Source organism: Saimiri boliviensis, chromosome 12 (assembly GCF_048565385.1).
Source record: "Saimiri boliviensis isolate mSaiBol1 chromosome 12, mSaiBol1.pri, whole genome shotgun sequence".
Taxonomy (NCBI): Eukaryota; Metazoa; Chordata; class Mammalia; order Primates; family Cebidae; genus Saimiri; species Saimiri boliviensis.
Window position 1 is genome coordinate 1,953,668 of NC_133460.1, and position 18,228 is coordinate 1,971,895.

The 18,228-nt window shown below is 41.3% G+C and overlaps 1 protein-coding gene across 6 annotated transcripts in view; it reads left to right on the top strand.

Annotated features, from left to right (window-relative positions):
• The window catches only part of GRIN2A (glutamate ionotropic receptor NMDA type subunit 2A), a 425,841-nt gene that overhangs the window by 380,856 nt on the left and 26,757 nt on the right, over positions 1-18,228 (top strand). For all 6 annotated transcript variants that reach the window (XM_039478380.2, XM_074381625.1, XM_003938743.4 and 3 more), the window contains one exon: positions 4,998-5,185. In XM_039478380.2, coding sequence (XP_039334314.1) covers positions 4,998-5,185 — 188 coding nt within the window. The remainder of the gene's footprint in view (positions 1-4,997; positions 5,186-18,228) is intronic.

Consider the following 18,228-nt stretch of genomic DNA (forward strand, 5'->3'; position numbering starts at 1 on the left):
GGTCCCAATGCCACTTTTGACACATATAGACTGGGTAGTGGTGCTGAGTCACTTTAATGCTCAATGCCTCAGTTTCTCCATCAGACAATGGGCATAGCAGTAGTATGCCCATCCTTGCACAGGGAGAAGGAGCAAAAAAATACATAATAATGTACATAAAGTATGCAGAACTAGATTTCTCCATAGGGTCTATAAAACTGGTGAGCCCCTTTGCCGTAAAATCTGAAATTTATTAAATGCATTTGTGTGTTTTGAGCATTTGTTATGTTCTGAGCATTGCACACCTACTTTACTTATATAATATCACTTTATTCCCAACAGTCCTGTAAGGGCAGATACTGTTGGCTCTATTTTTCACAGAGAAAACTGAGGCTCAGAAATACATTGCTTTGCCCAAAGTCCCCGATGACAAATCTCAGAGATTTAGGGGATATTTTTTCTTTTTAACAACAGGAACAATTATTTTTTCCGATAGAAAACAGATCAAAAGTAGACTTTTTGGGTCAGAGCAAGAAGGGAGACCCAGAGTTCTGCTTCCTAAGCCTTCCCCTTGCTCACCACAAAGAGTCAGGGCTGTACAGTCCACTGCAATAGCCCATAGGCACGTGGGACCCCTACATTAAAATCTAAATTAATGAATTTAAATGAAATTTGCAACTCAGTTGCACTAACCATATTTCAAGTACTCAATATCCATAGTAGACAGGGTCAGAGCATTTCCAGCATTGCAGAAAGTTCTATTGGACAGTGTTGTCCTAGATGGTTTTATAGTATAGAGTTTGGAAATATCACCAGTGAGGCCCAGGCTGCCTTAGCCTCTCAGAACCTTGTCTGTTCATAGACAGATTAGGAAAATAATAATTAATAATAGTAATATCTTGCTATTGGACATTTGGGAGGCCCCAGTGGGATGAGGTCTGTAAAGTGCTAGGTATTATTTTGCAAAGCACTTTGCAGACAATGGTCGTCCCTGTTTTTAAAAGTGATTCTTAGTGATTCCATTTGTTATTGTTTCAATTAATAGTTTGTTCTTGCATCAGCTTAATATTGTTCTTTTTTGTGGCTGCATTATATTCCATGGTGTCTATATATCACATTTTATTTATCCAGTCTATCCCTGGTGGGCATTTAGGTTAGTGCAATGTCTTTGCTATTGTGAATAGTGCTGCAATGACCATATAGGTGCACGTATCTTTATAATAGAATGATTTACATTCCTTTGGGTATATCAGTAATGGGATTTCTGGGTCAAATGACATTTTTGTCTTTAGGTCTTTGAGGAATCACCATACTGCTTTCCACAATGGTTGCACTAGTCTATACTCCCACCAACAGTGTATGATTGTTTCTTTTTCTCCACAGTCTTGCCAGCATCTGTTATTTTTTGACTTTTTAATAATAGCCATTCTGACTGGTATGAAATGGTATCTTAGAGAATGACCATCTCTCTGAGAGGGAACCGTGTGTGCCCCAGGATGTTTTTAAACATGCAGATGTCTGTAGCCATTGTGTGTAGGCCCCAGCTCTCTAGAATCTAGAAACCAGTTCATGTGGCCCTATGGTTTCCTTGTGTTGTCATCACTTTGGTTCTGACATGGCCCTAAGATGACAGTCAAACCATGGGGGGCTTGCCCATCTGTGCCCTTCTGTGGCCAGAAACCTCTGGGAGCATGACCAACAGCCCACCCTAGTCATGCCAATGTGTCACTGCTTTGTCAGAGTCAACCACATCTTTTGCAGCTGTCCTGTGACTTTCTAGCACTGTGCTTTTACAAACTTTGTTCCCAAAGAAAACTTCCTTTTTTTCCCCTTGTACTCATATGGCTGTTTGTTGCTCAGCTCAAAAAGACCTGTCTTGAAATATAGTACAGATCAGCTGTCTATGCCTGCCCACAAAATGCCAACTTAAATTGCTTCTGGACAACTCTTATATGGTGGTTACTAGGTACATGTTTAGATTTCCAACTTAACAGCACCTTTGTACACACTGGCTTAACAAGATGGGAGAAGGTTTCACCCCATGAATTCCAACAGAAGGCCTTAATGTTTGAATGTGTCTATGTGTACGTGTGTGTGTGTTTATGTTTATTTTTTGAGGAATAGAGAGATAAGAGTTGGGTGGGACTTAGAAAGTCTAAATAAAACCAAGTTTCTGCATCTCCATGGCAACTTAGATATTGGAAGTATTGATGTTGCAAGCATCACAGCTTTATCAAGAGACCAACACTATCCATGGCCCTAAGTCCTCAGGATACATATGTTATCCAGAGTTTCAATTTCCCTATGAATAGCCACAGAAGGTGACTATTGGCTCACAGAATCTTAGAATGCCACAGCTGAACAAGTAACTCAGCAATATCACAATGACCACCTCCTCTCACAGAGGAGAAACCAGAAATCCAAAAGGAGAAAGTGACTTTCCTGAGCTTGCACCGTCATTCTAGCCCAGACTAGAATTCAGATCCCTTCTACCTACTACTCCAGTATTCCTGTAACACACCCTACTCCCATGATACATACACAATTTACTTTTGACCTTGTATAACTCTCCATCCTGTATTTCTGCAGGTCTCAGTATTGCTGGCTGTTCCTTTTCACTTGCTGTCAGCAAGCCAAGCTCTAGGTTACAGATAACAGCTCTAGGTTGCCATCACTCTTGCCTATCAGTGCCCAGTTCTTTTCTTCTTTTGCTGGATCTGATTCGCTTTCAATACTCTCAGAGCTTAAAACCAAATCTCTGATGCTGTCTCCCTTGAGATCAAAGCCTCAGAGTGTTTATGTGGATGAGACAAGCCCTATAGTTTTGTACCACCTCAAACCATTATAGAAACAAAAAAATTAAAATGAAGAACACGGCTGTAAACCTACCACACAGTTTTGTTCCCATAGGGAGTCCTTCAGCAGCTGTCTCTGAAAGGATGCAGCATTTCGCATCCTCTCTTTGCCATTTTTATTTTTCTTTGCTTTACTGTTTTATGTTTTCTTGTTAAAGAAAGAAAGGCAATAAAGTTGGAAAGTGTCATGAGGTTGAGTCATCTCCGATTTAATTTTCTTGCCCATTTTAGAGTTGAGACATTCATCCCTGCATTCCGTAGTGATCATTTCAGCCTTGTTAAATAACTTTTTACATTTAGAAACAATATGCAGGCACACTGACAGGGATCTAATAATAGGTAGTGCCTGTGATCCCGGCACATTGGGAAGCTGAGATAGGTGGATCACTTGAGGTCAGGCGTTCGAGAACAGCCTGGCCAACATGGTGAAACCCCACCTCTACCAAAAAAAAAAAAATTAGCCAGGAGTGGTTGTGGGTACCTGTAATCCCAGCTATTTTGGAGGCTGAGGCACAAGAATTATTTGAATCCTGGAGGTGGAGGTTGCAGTGAGCTGAGTTCGCACCACTGTATTCCAGCCTGGGTGACCAAGTGAGACACCGTCTGAAAATAATAACAACAACAACTAATAATATTTAGGCACAGTTGTGCCATTGGAGAGATTACCTGATGCTTGTTTTCTGAGGTGTGCATGGGATTTCTAAGGTGTTGATAACATTCCACATTTTGAACTGCATAGTGACTTCAATAATGTATACATATATAAAAAGTCATCAAGCATTTTATTGCACATATGTTAATACCTCAATAAAAATAAATAAATCAAAAAAGAATTTAAATATGCTATGTCCATTGTTATGGAAATGCACTCCCTAGGTATGGAATGAGAGAAGAAAGCTATTTGTGAAATAGTTTGTGTGGTATAATAACATTTTCAGGTTTAAAACAAGGGTTGGCAAACTACAGCCCATGGACAAATCTGTTTTTCTAAATAACATTTTCTTGGAACAGAGCAAAGTTCATTTGTTTACACATTCTCTGTGGCTGCTTTGGTGCTATGTATTGGTTTCCTAGGGCAGCCATAACAAAGGAATGCAACCTGAGTGACTTAAAAAACAGAGCGGCTCTCTCACAGCTCTGGAAGCTGGATGTCCAAAAGCAGGGCATCTGCAGTACCACACTCCTGCTGAAGGCTCCAGGGAGGGATCTATTCCTGACCTCCCTCCTGGCTTTTGGTAGTTCCTTGGCTTATAACAGCGTAACTCCAGTATTCATATGTCGTTCTCCCTGTGTGCCTGTCTGTGTCCAGATTTCTCCTATTTATAAGGACAGCAACCATAGTGGATTAGGAGTTCATCCTACTTCAGTATGAATTTTGGGGGTGGACACGGTCCAGCCATAACACCCTAAAACAGTAGAGTTTAATAGCTGCAACAGAGACTGCACGGTTCACGATAAGAAAAAGCCTAAACTATTTATTATCTTGTCTTTATAGAAGAAAGTTTGCCAATCTCTGGTGTGTGTGTATGAGTGTTTGTGCATACTCATTAAAAAATGTGGAAGGCTGCTCACTAACATATTAACAAAAGTTGCATCTGAGTTACAGAATTATGGGTAGTTTTTAAATTATATTTTAATACTTTTCTATATTATTTGGATTTTTTTTAATTCTGCAATAATTTCTTTTTTTAAAATAATTTCTGTATAATAAATAAGCAGCACACATACTTGTTTTGGGAGGAAAAAATATCATTCCTATTTAATTCCTGTCCCCTCCATACACACCACCACCAAATTCTTCTGCCCCTTAGTGGTTTATTTTGTTCTGATGCAAACCTTTCTAAATAGGCCACTGTTCTCCACCATTGGGAGTGTTAAGGACAAACACTTAGCAAACCAGCAAACTCAACTGTTTACTCATTTGGGTATATGGATCCTTCATGTCTTTATTTAGCTGCCTCTTGTAAGTTGGAGAGAAAAGGTTCTGGCTTTTATCTCCTCATTAAAAATAGATCCTTTTATGACGAGGGAATGGAAAGGCAATGAGTCATCATTGCCAGCATGAAAGAAAATGTGTGATGCTTTCTGGATCAGGCCTCAGGAGCTGGGCCCCGAGGTATTACCTGTACACCCCTATGACCCCCTGGTTTCTTGTCATTTCAGGAAGCTGGACGCTTTCATCTATGATGCTGCGGTCTTGAATTACAAGGCTGGGAGGGATGAAGGCTGCAAGCTGGTGACCATTGGGAGTGGGTACATCTTTGCCACAACCGGTTATGGAATTGCCCTTCAGAAAGGCTCTCCTTGGAAGAGGCAGATTGACCTGGCCTTGCTTCAGTTTGTGGGTGATGGTAAGACCCCGGGTGACCCCTTTGTTTAGGGGGACTTGAAACCCTCACACTTGCTGTGTTTGCACTTGGACTTCCCAATGGATCTTTGCATGATGAGTTTGCTCCCTAAAAATATTTACTGAGTGCCTGTCACATGAAACCATGGTTCTTTAGGTTGCTTATAATGGAAAGCAATTCTAGATAACTAAATTTAACAAACAAAAGTATTCTAAGGATACAGTTTCTCTCAGGGGATTTAGGAAAGAGTTAAATAGGTTTAGAAAAAGCAGCCAGGAAAGTCCTGGTGCCTTAAGTGAGAATTCATAGGCCTTCTCTCTAGGGCAGTGGTTCTCAAAGGGTGAAGGACAATTTTGTCCCTCAGGTGACATGTGGCAATGTGTAGAGATACGTTCAGTGATCACGACTGGGAATCTGCTTGCTACTGTGATCTGATGAGTAGACACCAGAGTTAGAAGATGCAGGAAAACACCTTACAGGGCCCAGGACAGCTCCCCACATCACAAAACACAGAATTATCCAACTCCACATGTTGGTAGGCTGTGGTTGAGAGACCCAGCTGCACAAAATTATATAACTAGGCTGTAATCAGTCCCAATCTCATTCCAGAGAAAGGATTCCTGATGCATTTTGAGGTCAGAGACTCTTTCTTAGATTCACCAAGGGTTTCTCAGGGTGGGGTTATGTTGTACCAACATGGTGGCTCATGTTCTTATCCCATAGAGAAATGAAGGAAAGGCAATCTGTATTACATTCTAATGAGATTCTGGCATTTGTGCAACTACACAGCCACTTGGGCCAGCTGTGTCACCAGAAGCATTTCCTCCTGTCTGCCCTTTCTACTTTATAGCTGGTGATCTCACTATAGCCTGGAGTTTCTTGGCATGGCCTTTAGAGGCTGACCATGGCTTGGAATGGCAGGTTGGTTTCCTTTTAACTGCTAACACTGAGGAAATAGGAAAAGAAAAGTCAGCTCAGGTAGCAGGTTAACACCAAAAATGAGCTCAGTATGAGGAGGATAGGAAGGCTCAGGCCATAGCACAGAAGCCCCATTCAAATAGGTGGAGTCTATATTCAGAGATGGTTACAGAGTGTGCTATGCCTGGCTAGAGGTGGGAGAAAAAAATCTAGTTACCGCTACGGTGAAATGCAGTATCAAAATAGGCAGAGGTTAGTTAGTGCACAGGGTTGGTATGAATTTGAATGAAGTGCATAATTCCTTGTGGCTTCTTATCTTCTTTTTATTCACAAAACTAAACCCTAAATTCTCACAGTGCCATCAGGCATTTTAAATGTGTTTTATATTTAACTCCCAAATAAGAACATCTGAATCTTTGAAATCCCCATAGGGCATTTATACCTTTCTCAGATAACTGGCCATGTTCTCTGCTGTGTAATAATGATTTGTGGCTGTGTTGGTCAGCTTTTTGCTGCAAAATCTTAGAGGCATGAAACAATAAGCATTTGTTTTGCTCATGGTAGCCCATGTTGAGTGGACAAGCTCCGCCTCAGCCTGGGGTAGGGATACTGCTTCTGTTTCCTGCTAGAAGCACGTGAATCAGCGGTGTGGCCTCTCCTCCATGTGTGTTTATTCTGTGTCTCAGTCCGAAAGGGTAGCAGCTACCTAGGGAAACTCTTTTCCTGGCTATGTCAGAAGCACAGAAAGGAACACCTAACTGCACATGCACATTTCAAGCCGCTGCTTGGTCACGTTCATGTCTGCTAACATCCTTCGGTCCAAAGCAAGTCAGGTGGCCAAGTTCATGGTCAAGGGATTGCAGGTATACCCTACCTTTCATGAGATAGGTTTTGAAGTTTTATGGCAAAGGTGTGAACACTGAGAGTACACTGAAGAATTGGGGCCCAATGTTTTGCCTATCACAGGGCTGGCTAGGACCTACAAGGTGTGAACTGTTTGGGAAACAGCAGTCTTCTTTCCAACATTTACACAACAAAATACTGAACTTCGCAGGTAATTGGTCAATGAATGGTTGAATGAATAATACATGTATGGATGAATGGTTGATGTTAAGATGTGTTTATTTTGGCAGGAAACTTTTAAATGTGATAGGCATCTGTCAAATACCTGAGTTCTAACTCTAGCCCCTCCTACCATTGGTGTTACTCTCAAAACATCTATTGTAAAACAGCTAACATATTTAGGGACTTGGATATATCAGTTATCATGTTGGATGCATTACATATATTCCTCAATGTAACCTTCCTAACCTTATGAGGTCAAACGTTGCTTATTCCCACTTTTCAGAGGAGGCAACTGAATCTCAGAGGGCAAGTCCCTTAGCTAGTAAGTGGCAAAGATTCTACTTCAGGGACATTACTCTGGAAGGGGGCCCATTAGGGAAGACTGTTACTGCTTTTAATCCTCTAAGGTGTCTATCAAATATGACTAATTAAACTCTTGAGATTTATAAATCCTTTAGGAAGGAGTAATTTAGTGTACATCTGAACTAGGTCTACTGTCCCACTTAAAATACTTCTATGAAAGAAGTGATCTTTCTTAGTCTCAGTTTACTCATCTGTAAAAGGGTACAGAAATATTTACCTAATGAGATTGGTGTGAAGATGAAATGAGAGAATACATGTAAAGTGCCTAGCTTAGGCTGGACACGTTGGCTTATGCCTGTAATCCCAGCACTTTGGTAGGCCAAAGCGAGCAGATCATGAGGTCAAGAGATTGAGACCATCCTGGCCAACATGGTGAAACCTCCTCTCTACTAAAAAAATAGAAATATTAGCCTAGCCTGGTGGCGCATGCCTGTAGTCCCAGCTAATCAGTAGGCTGAGGCAGGAGAGTCACTTACACCTGGGAGGTAGAGGTTGCAGTGAGCCGAGATCAGTCCACGGCACTCCAGCCTGGCAACAAAGCGAGACTCCGTTTCAAAAAAAAAAAAAAAAATGCATAACTTAGCATAGACCCTGGAACATACAAGTGGTTCAATAAATGTTAGCCATCACCATCATTGTTACAGAAAAAAGGTCCTGATCCAGACCTCAGGAGAGGGTTCTGGGATCTCACACAAGAAAGAATTCAGGGCAGATCCATGGAGTGAAGTCAAAGCAAGTTCATTAAGAAAGTAAAGGAATAGAAGAATGACTGCTTCATAGATAGAGCAGCCTCAAGGGCTACTGGTTATCCATTTTTATGGTTATTTCTTGATGACATGCTAAACAAGTGCCCCTTTTCAGACAATAGAGGGTAACTTCCTGATGTTGTCATGGTATTTGTAAACTGTCATGGCGCTGGTGGGAGTGTAGCAGTGCAGATGACCAGAGGTCACTCTCATGGCCATCTTGGTCTTAGTGGATTTTGGCCAGCTTTACTGCAACCTGTTTCATCAGCAAGGTCTTTATGACCTGTATCTTGTGCTGATCTTTTATCTCATCCTGTGACTTAGAATGCCTTGACCATCTGGGAATGCAGCTCAGTAGGTCTCAGCCTCATTTTACCCAGCTCTTATTTAAGATGGAGTTGCCCTGATTCACACGCCTCTGATATCATCACTGTCATTATAATCATCATCATCACCACCATCACCATCATCATCACCATCAATCATGATTATTATCATCATCATCAACAACATGACCAATGCCATCATCTTCATTAAGACCATCATCGCCACCATGATCATGGCCATCACCATAACCCTCTTCCCCCTCTTCATCCTTCTCTTTCTAATCATCATCATAGTTGCCTGTGCACAACTCTAGTATCAAATACAACTTCTTTAGTGTTGCATTGGCAATAATATAGTCGAGTTAGTAACACAGAAAGAACTTTTGTTGTGCTGAAGAGAAATGGTCTTCTTTGCATCAAATAAAAATGAACAGTAAAAGCATTTAGATAGGCCAGGGGTTTGTTCATATACTTAGAGAACATCTAGGTTCTCATAGATATTTTCTGTTCTGGCTCATTGCCTTACTGGTCAGACCGCTGGGTTTAAGAAATATGTCTTTTCAGCTTAATCTCTAGAAGCCATCTGGAGGCAAAGACTTGGGAGAGAAAATGCCATTTGCTCTGGGGGTGTCTTCAGATAATCTTCCCGGAAAGCCATGACCAATTCTGAATGTCTCTCTAGGAGTAAATACATGAATTAACACAGCTGCATAAATATTTCACTTATCGTGTGCAGCTTCAACAGGATTAATTATGCTCTAAAATTAGATGTGTAAAGAGCGCAGTGCTGAGCAGTACCTAATTATTCATCCTCTAGAATGGAGTGTTTATCTCTTGTTATACAGTAGCTTCAGTGGACGATTATGAGTCTAATGAGTGTCAAAAGTATAAAAAAATCTTCCTAATGAGCTGTGTAAATATAACCTTTGAATGGAGTGTTTGGTTATTGAGGGAACCTCTTACATGAAGCCTGCCACGCATTTCCCTAGGAAAAGGGCTGCTCATCTGCCTGGAGGCATACACAGGATCCTAGCAAGACATTGCCTCCCTTTTCCCATATAATTGTCTGTGGTCTTTCTAAAATGATGGAGTGCAGCATTGCATCTTTGGCTCTCAGTAGTGGAGTAACAATGCTCACGGGTATTTTTCAGCATTGATACCTGACATTTACTGAGAAACAGATGTCTTGGTAGGCACTGATGTTCCAAGAAGAGGATGTCATGGGTTTTTTTTCTTCTTTTCCTCAGTGAACTTACTACAGTCCAGTAGTTTGACAAATGTATAAATGCAAAATATCTAATCCCCAAATCGTAACATATGTCTAGTAATTCACATATATAAATTTGTTTCACATGGTATATATACACATATGTAGACGTAAATACATATATACACACATATACATACATGCATATGTTATATATGTTGTATATATTCTTATGTACATATGTATACATATTCTTAGGTGCGTTGGGTAGATAAGAAAATGGTAAAGGTAAATATGAGACATAACTAGTTTTCTTAAATACAAGAATAAAGGACAGAATGATTTATAAAGAAAACAACAGTGGCAAGATTTAGACAAAGAACAGAATGGACAGGGTTCATAGAAGCCTCAGCCATTTATTCATCCAGCAACTAGCAACTCTTAATTGAGTACCTAGATTCTTCTTGGTCTCTAAAAGGTGACACTTCAGTGAGAACCTGATGACTGGGTAAGACTTGGACTTAAAGAATGGCATTTCTGGGGCCAGGCACAGTGGCTCATGCCTGTAATCCCAGCACTTTGGGAGGCCGAGGCAGGCGGATCACCTGAGGTTAGGAGTTTTAAACCAACCTGGCCAACATGGTGAAATTCTGTCTCTACTAAAAATACAAAAATTAGCCGGGTGTGGTGGCAGGCACCTGTAATTACAGTTTACGTGGGAAGCTGAAGCATGAGAATCGCTTGAATCTGGGAGGTGGAGGTTGCAGTGAGCCCAGATTGTGCCACTGTACTCCAGCCTGAGCAATAGAGCGAGACGCAGTCTAAAAAAAAAAAAAAAAAAAAAAAAAGACATTTCTAGCTTTAAAGTAAAGGTAAATAGGGAATCTCATAGCTTTAAAGTAAAGGTGAATAAGGAATCCCATCTATCTCATGCATTTTTCAATTTTTAAATTATTTATTTTATTTTTATTTTACTTTAAGTTCTGGGGTACATGTGTAGATCTTGCAGGATTGTTACATAGGTATACATATGGGATTTGAAGACGCAGAAGGAAGATCATAAAGGTCAAACCCTTCTGATATCTAGGGGCCAGAATAAAAGATATTGAGGAAAACAATAATGCCTAATTTTAATATTCAGACACAGTGATGCTGAGAAAAAGGAAAGAAACAATTGTTTTGGGGGCTCTCATCTATGGTTCAGCACTATGCCAAGCACATCACATATAATATCCTAGTAAGCCTTCCTATAATACTCTGGCATAGTTCTTATTATCTCCATTGTACAGAGCAGGAAAATGAGGCTCACTTGGGTCAAGTGAACTGCAGCAGAGATTCTTCTACTTTAACATGAGGAAGAACCACCTGGATATCTTGCTGAAACAAAGACTCTGTTTTAGTGGGTGAGCCTCAGACCCAACATTTCTAACAAGCGCCCGGGTGATGCTGATGGTGCCAACCCATGGACAAGAACCAGTTCAGACTTTTCTAGAGGTAACAATTGGCTCTAGTTCATCTGATTCCAATTCTGATCATTTTTCCACTAAACTAAGCTGCAGTGAGAAACCTGGGTTGCAGGCAGCCAGATCAGCTTAGCTGTAAGTAATACTTTTTAGCATTGAGAAGCATTTAATCTTCTTCTTTGTATTTTGCTCAGTTTTAATGGTCATAGATTTATTTTTAAACTCCAATATACATTACTCATCCCTGACATCTAGTCTGAGTTCCTTTAACACATGAAATTAAATGTATGTATTTATCATATATTTTTTAAATTATGTATATGGTATATTCAATTGCACCTATATCATATTTAGGTATATTTAATAGATATCACATGTGAAACATTTGAAAACTATGGCACATACATCTCTTGCATTGATATTATATTAAGCTAGGTGCAGTGGCTCACGCCTGTAATCCTAACTACTCAGGAGCCTGAGGTAGAAGGATCGCTTGAATCTAGGAGCTCAAGATCAGCCCAGGCAACATAGCAAAAACCCATTTCTACCAAAAAAAAAATTTTAATTAGCTGGGCATGGTGGTACATGTGTGAAGGCCCACCTACTCATGAGGCTGATGCAGGAGAATTGCTTGAGCCCAGGAGTTTGAGGCTGCAGTGAGCCGTGATCGTGCCACTGCACTCCAGCCTGGGTCAGAGAGTAAGACCTTGTCTCCAAAAAAAAGTTTCATTAATAGAGTGACCAACTCAGCCAAGTTTGCCTGGACTCTCCAAGTCTTAAAACTAGTGAGTGGCCCTAGTTACATCATCTTTGGACATATAATCCTATGTTAAATATTTGAAAGATACACACACACACACACACACACAATTTTAGTTCATCAGGTTCTCTCTGTTGCTTTTGTACTGGAACTCTTGCCAGCAATCATTTTAAAGATTTATATAGATTGTTAACAGATTGGAGAGGACCACAAATCCTGCTCTCGCGTTAATAAGGAACCTGTTGCAATGGACTCTAGGGCTTTAAAAGCACCATTCAGCATAATGATGCTCACAGATCTTGGAGAGGGGAACCTTGGAAGGGGAGTTAATGAAGAAGCCCACTTTGTCCCTCCGAGTGCGTCAGTGTTGGCATCCCGAGTCTTTTTTTTTTTGGCTGCTCTTCCTCTGAAGCATACAGGATAGCTTCTGACGGCAGGAGACCCCATGCTTCCAGGCAGACTAGAGAGTGTTTGTGTAGTTACAGAAGTCCTTGTATCTAATTAGAATTCTCATAAATTGCTCTGGGCCACTGGATGGGTTGCTAATATCCTCAACACTGCCCTTGATCGACTTCCCAGCTTAATATCTTTGGGCTGACATCCGAGTCTGGGGTAGAGCTGTACAGTCCCACAGCTCAGATGGTGATGACCACATGTGCATCCATTCTGAGGATGCCATATCACTGAGAGTCCTTCACAGCCCGTCTTCTTAGGGCTGGCTTAGGAATGGTATGGCATTGTGGGTTGGGGAAATCCTCGAATGCCCTTTTCCCCTGAATATTTTTCCCATTCAACTTTCTACAGCATCCAAATTTTCACCATTTGAATTTTTTTTTTAGATAAGTGTGGATTGCTGCATGCAACACCCTATAAAAATGGAATTCCTTCTTCCCTCTTTTCCTAACCCCATTTCCTGATTTCACATCTCTTCCATCTTTCAGCCTCTGTGCTCTCTCTGTGAAGACTCCCAGAAAACCCTCTGAGCTAGAGATCCTGCCTGTGAACTCCATTTTCTCCATGCTTGTGGCATTTAGCAAAGCAAGAGAAGTGAAATAAGTAAGATGAAGGTTCTAGTTTCCTAGTGGCATGACCTGGGACAAACTAATTTCTTAGAGTCTCACTTTTCTCATTTTGAAATCAGAATTAAGGATTAAATATGAAAATGAATATAAAGAAGCTGACCCTGTGCCTGGCACCCATTAGATGCCGTTGTGGCCTCTCCATGTCCTCTGGCCCACTTGAGTGCACAGCATTATAGGTTCCTCAAGGGCATACACTATCCACGTCCATCCTTGTTGCCATTCTCTTACTGCAAGACTCAGTGGAGTTTGGCATACAGCATGTGCATACACAAAATTTGTTAAATGAATGAACAAATGAGTAAATTAGAAAATGGTACGGATATACTTTTGCAAGACTTATGTCATCAATTTAATAACTTCTCTAATGAAAGGGACCTCATTTTCGTTCGTTCGTTCGTTCTTTTTTTTTTTTCTTGAGGCAGAGTCTCATCACTCTGCCGCCAGGTTAGAGTGCAATGGCACACACTCTTGGCCCACTGCAATCTCTGCCTCTGGATTCAAGCAATTCTCCTGCCCCAGCCTCCCAAGTAGCTGGGATTACAGGAGCGCAGCACCACACCTGGTTAATTTCTTTTGTATTTTTTTAGTAGATGGGGTTTCACCATGTTGGTTAGGCTGGTCTCGAACTCCTGACCTCGTGATCTGCCTGCCTCAGCCTCCCAAAGTGCTGGGATTACAGACATGAGCCACCACTCCCAGCCTGGGACTTCATTTTCTGTAGAAAGGACACTAGATACCTCTAGAGAGAGATGCAAGGAGGTAATCACTGAATCGCTGCCCAATATGACACTCTTCCCAAGCCTCTTAACACTGTATTCACTATAAGATAGAGGCAAATTCCTCATTGTCTTATTTGTATAATAGTCAAATATCCCTGTATTACTTAAACTCTTTAATGCAATATATGTAATGTGTATATGAGACATATATATGCGTATACAGAATATGAGGCATATAACCAACAGAATTATATATTGCCTGGTTTTTACAGCTGTAGTGGATCACAAATTGCTACTTAGTCCAGTAAAAGGGAAACTGAAGCCAGAGAGGGGATGTGACCTCACCTAAGGATTCATGGCGAGGGAGTGCAGAGGTGGGGCTCAAACCCAAATTTTCAGCCTCCTAGACAAATTATATATCAAAAACAAAACAAAGGGAACACAAAAGCAGTGATGATCTTTTGTTCTGTGTCTTTTGGAAAGACTTGACCTCTGCAGGTAGTGTTAGGGTCATAGAGGACGGTTGGGGTATCTCCAGGCATGTTGGTCACCACCCCTATCCAACTCATAAAAGCCTCCAGTAGAATGAGCCATGCTGTCTACCAGGACCCCCTCCTTCCCTGTAGCCCAGTAGAGGCAAGACAAGAGTAGCAATGTGGACTCCAAAACAAGTGCTTTGTTTATTTCAGGCAAGACTGCACCCTAATGGAGGAACAATAGGCAAGTTTCATGTCCATAATGTTCCCAGGCACATAGCCTTGGTTGATGTCTTTCTTTAACAAACCAGTCCTGTTTACAGCCCCCACTTTCTTCCATGCAAACCTCCTCCAAACTCCAGCTCTGATCCCTTCCCCAAGGAAGGGCTTGTGAAATAAAGCTGTGTTGTTTCACCCTTGATTTCTGCTGTACTTCACTGATGTGGTTTTGTTCATTGCAATGTCATTAGCACGAATAGAGAATTCTAAAACCCCAGCAACCAGGAGTGATCATTGCAAAGTTTTGTCTTAGCCAGACCCTTTACCAAACTAAATCAAGCTTTTATTGTGTCTTTTGCTAAACTTGCTGCTGCAGTCTTAAGAATTGAAACAGTCAAAAGCATCCTTCTTAATTTATTTATGTGTGTGTGTGTGTTTCATATATCTTATTAACCAAGATTTGTTTTCCAAATTCTCTAACCTCAGACAGGAATTCAGGTGTGCCCACGTAATAACGATGTAAATCAGAACTCACAGTTCTTCCATGTCCACCAGATCTAGGGAGGGTTCTGGAATGTGGGATTCAATCTCTTTAATCAAGAACCTGGGAGAGAGTGGCCAGGGACTGTATCTTCAGGGGCCCAGCAATTAGGAACATGGGGCTGAAATCTTTGCTTTATTCTGCTGGTTTATGATAAGTGTTTCCCTCAGCATTTATCAAAACCCATGACACAATCCCAGTTACTACCTGGTTTTGAAAATAAAGTTTTATTGAAACCTAATCACATGGAGAGTCCAGTCACTGCAACCAAAACCTTAAGGGCTGCAGAGCCCAAAATGTTTATTATCTGGCCCTTTACAGAACAAGTTTGATGGCACCTAGTGTAGGCTGTATGGAAACAGATAAGAAGGGCAGAGAAGGCTGGGTGCTGTGGCTCACACCTATAATCCCAGCACTTTAGGAAGCCAAGGCAGGTAGATCACCTGAAGTCAGGAGTTCAAGACCAGCCTGGCCAACATGGTGAACCCCGGTCTCTACTAAAAATATAAAAATTAGCCAGGCATGGTAGTGGGTGCCTGTCATTCCAGCTACTCAGAAGGCTGAGGCAGGGGAATCGCTTGAACCCAGGCGGTAGAGGTTGCAGTAAGCCGAGATTGCACCACAGCATTCCAGCCTGGGTGACAAGAGTGAAACTCTGACTCAAAAAACGTGGGTGGGAGGGCAAAGAAGACTTAAAGTTAGTTGTCCAGTTCTCCTAAGGGAAGGGAAAAGATTAAAATGAGAAAAAGAAGAAAGAAAGGCAAGTAGGGTGGGGAAGGAAAAAGGGACAGAGATACATGAGGGAGAAATTAGAGGGGGGAAAAGAAGAGGAAGAAGATATGGTAACGGATAAACAAGAGGAAAGAAGGCCAGGTATAGTGACTCGCAGCTGTAATCCCAGCACTTTGGGAGGCCATGTCAAGCAGATCACTTGAGGTCAGGAGTTTGAGAGCAGCCTGGGCTACATGACAGAACTCCATCCCTACTAAAACAGAGTAAGATTCCATCTCAAAAAAAAGAAAAAAGAAAAACAAACAAACAAACAAAAATAGAAAAGAACAGAGTCAAAAAGTAAAGAAAGAAGGGAGAAAGGAGGGGCTAGAAAAAAAGGGAGCAGTAGAATGAGAGAGAGGCAAAGAAAGGAGGAGCGGGAGAGGTTAGAGATGTTTGCTGAGTGATAGTGTAGGCAGTGTTTAGCCTGTTCATCCACAGAGCAGGCTGATTTTATTAAACAGAGAATTAGCTATGTTGCAGATGAAACTGAAGATGTCTCAGAACCGTCCACTGCTTCTTGTCGGCTCCAGTGTGTTGATACAAGGCACGGACCACCGGTGACTCACTCCTGCCTCAGAGATGTCTAATCTGCCTTTTGATGGCTTCCCTGCCAGCAGTTCTTCCTGACATAGGTCTCCATGTCCTGAGATGACTCAACAACACCCATTATAACCAGCAGCCTCAGCCCAATTAAAGAGATAAATGCAAAATAAGAATGGAGGGAAAGGAATTGCAGAGCATCTGAAAACCTCGTTTGAGAGGATGGGACAGTTTTTCATTTCTCCATGTGGAAGTAGTTCAGCAGCTACCATGATTGTTACAGATATTTATCATAATAAGTAACACTTATGAGAAAGATAACTGCATGTCACAAAATAATCTCAGTGCTCAGTTCTTGTATGTATTTATCTGTGAAAACAGTCAAACTCTCTAAAATATTTGAAGAGATCTCTCTGAGCCCAACGTGAGGGCCATTACCCATGACACAGCAAGACCCCGACCCCAGGAGGTCGTGAGAATGAGAACATGTGCCCAAGGTGGTTGGGCTACAGCCTGGTTTTACACATTTTAGGGAGGCAAAAGACATCAATCAATACATGTGAGGTATGCATTGGTGCAGTCTGATAGGGTGGGACCACTTGAAGTGGGCTGGCTCGGGGGGCACAAGTAAAAGGTAGAGTTAAAGTCCAAAGATTTTCTGATTTGCAATTGGTTGAAAGAGTTAAATATTATCTAAAGCCCTGGAATCAAGAGAAAGGAGTTTCTGGGTTAAGAGAAGGGGTTGTGGAGACCAGGGTTCTTATGTGCCTGAAGTGTTTTCTCTTCAGTGTTTTCTATTCAGACCTCTAAAAGATGCTAGACTCTCAGAAAATCTCTTCAAGACTGGGAAGGCCTGGAATGGGGAAAGATCTTGTTATGTTAGTGGAGAATATTTACAGATGCAATTTTCCTCAACAAGAATGGTTTTGCAAGCCATTTAAAAATATGGCAAAGAAACGTATTTGGGGGTAAAATATTTTTACTTCCGTCTTTATCTGTCATGTGATGTTCTGCCAGAGTCAAATTGGAAAGTAAGCCATGTTATATAGCACGGAATAAAACCCCTCTCATGAGACTTTATTGTTTGAAGGATGAGATTCTTCAGGTCCGTTACATAGGGCTTTGGACAAGAGAAGAAAATAATCAGAGTTTAGTCTTTATATTAACTTCATTTGCTTCTCACAATGACTAAATGGCATGGAGTTATGATTATTAATCCCTATTTAATATGAGGAAACTGAGTCACAGGTCAGTTAAGTAAGGTGTCCAGAATTACTCAGCTAAGTGGCAAATCTGAGATTGGTACAGTTGGTAACTATGCAGGAGGGTTCCAGGATCTTTGCTTGAACCTTTATATGATATTACTTCTTTAGCTGCTATAAACCCTCATAGACATCTTGGAAGACAGGTTTTCTCATCCAGAAAGGGACAAGGCTGTGATTTAAATATAGGTAGGTCAGACCCCAGAGTCTGTGCTCTTTTCTCTTTTACTAATGAAACAGCATCATTCCCCTGCAGATGGTACTGGGCAAAATCATTTGGCGATAGAAGTTGAGGGTGGGAGACAAAGTGACGTACGCTTTTCTTCCATTGTTCTATGACGAAGGAAATTTGTCCATGCCTCAGGCTCCAGCACCATGGGAGCAGACCCAGCCTAATTTGTGAGATTATTCAAGCCTGCCAGTTTGGGGAAAACTAAGGACCCAGAAGCAAGAGATGAGAAGGAATGAAACAAGGACAGAATGTAATTAAGAGAAGTCAGATGTTTGGCCTCGATACAGGCTTGCAAAGCAACCTCTCCAGGTTCACAAAGACCTGTCTTGGTTGCTGAAATTGCTTGTTCCCCA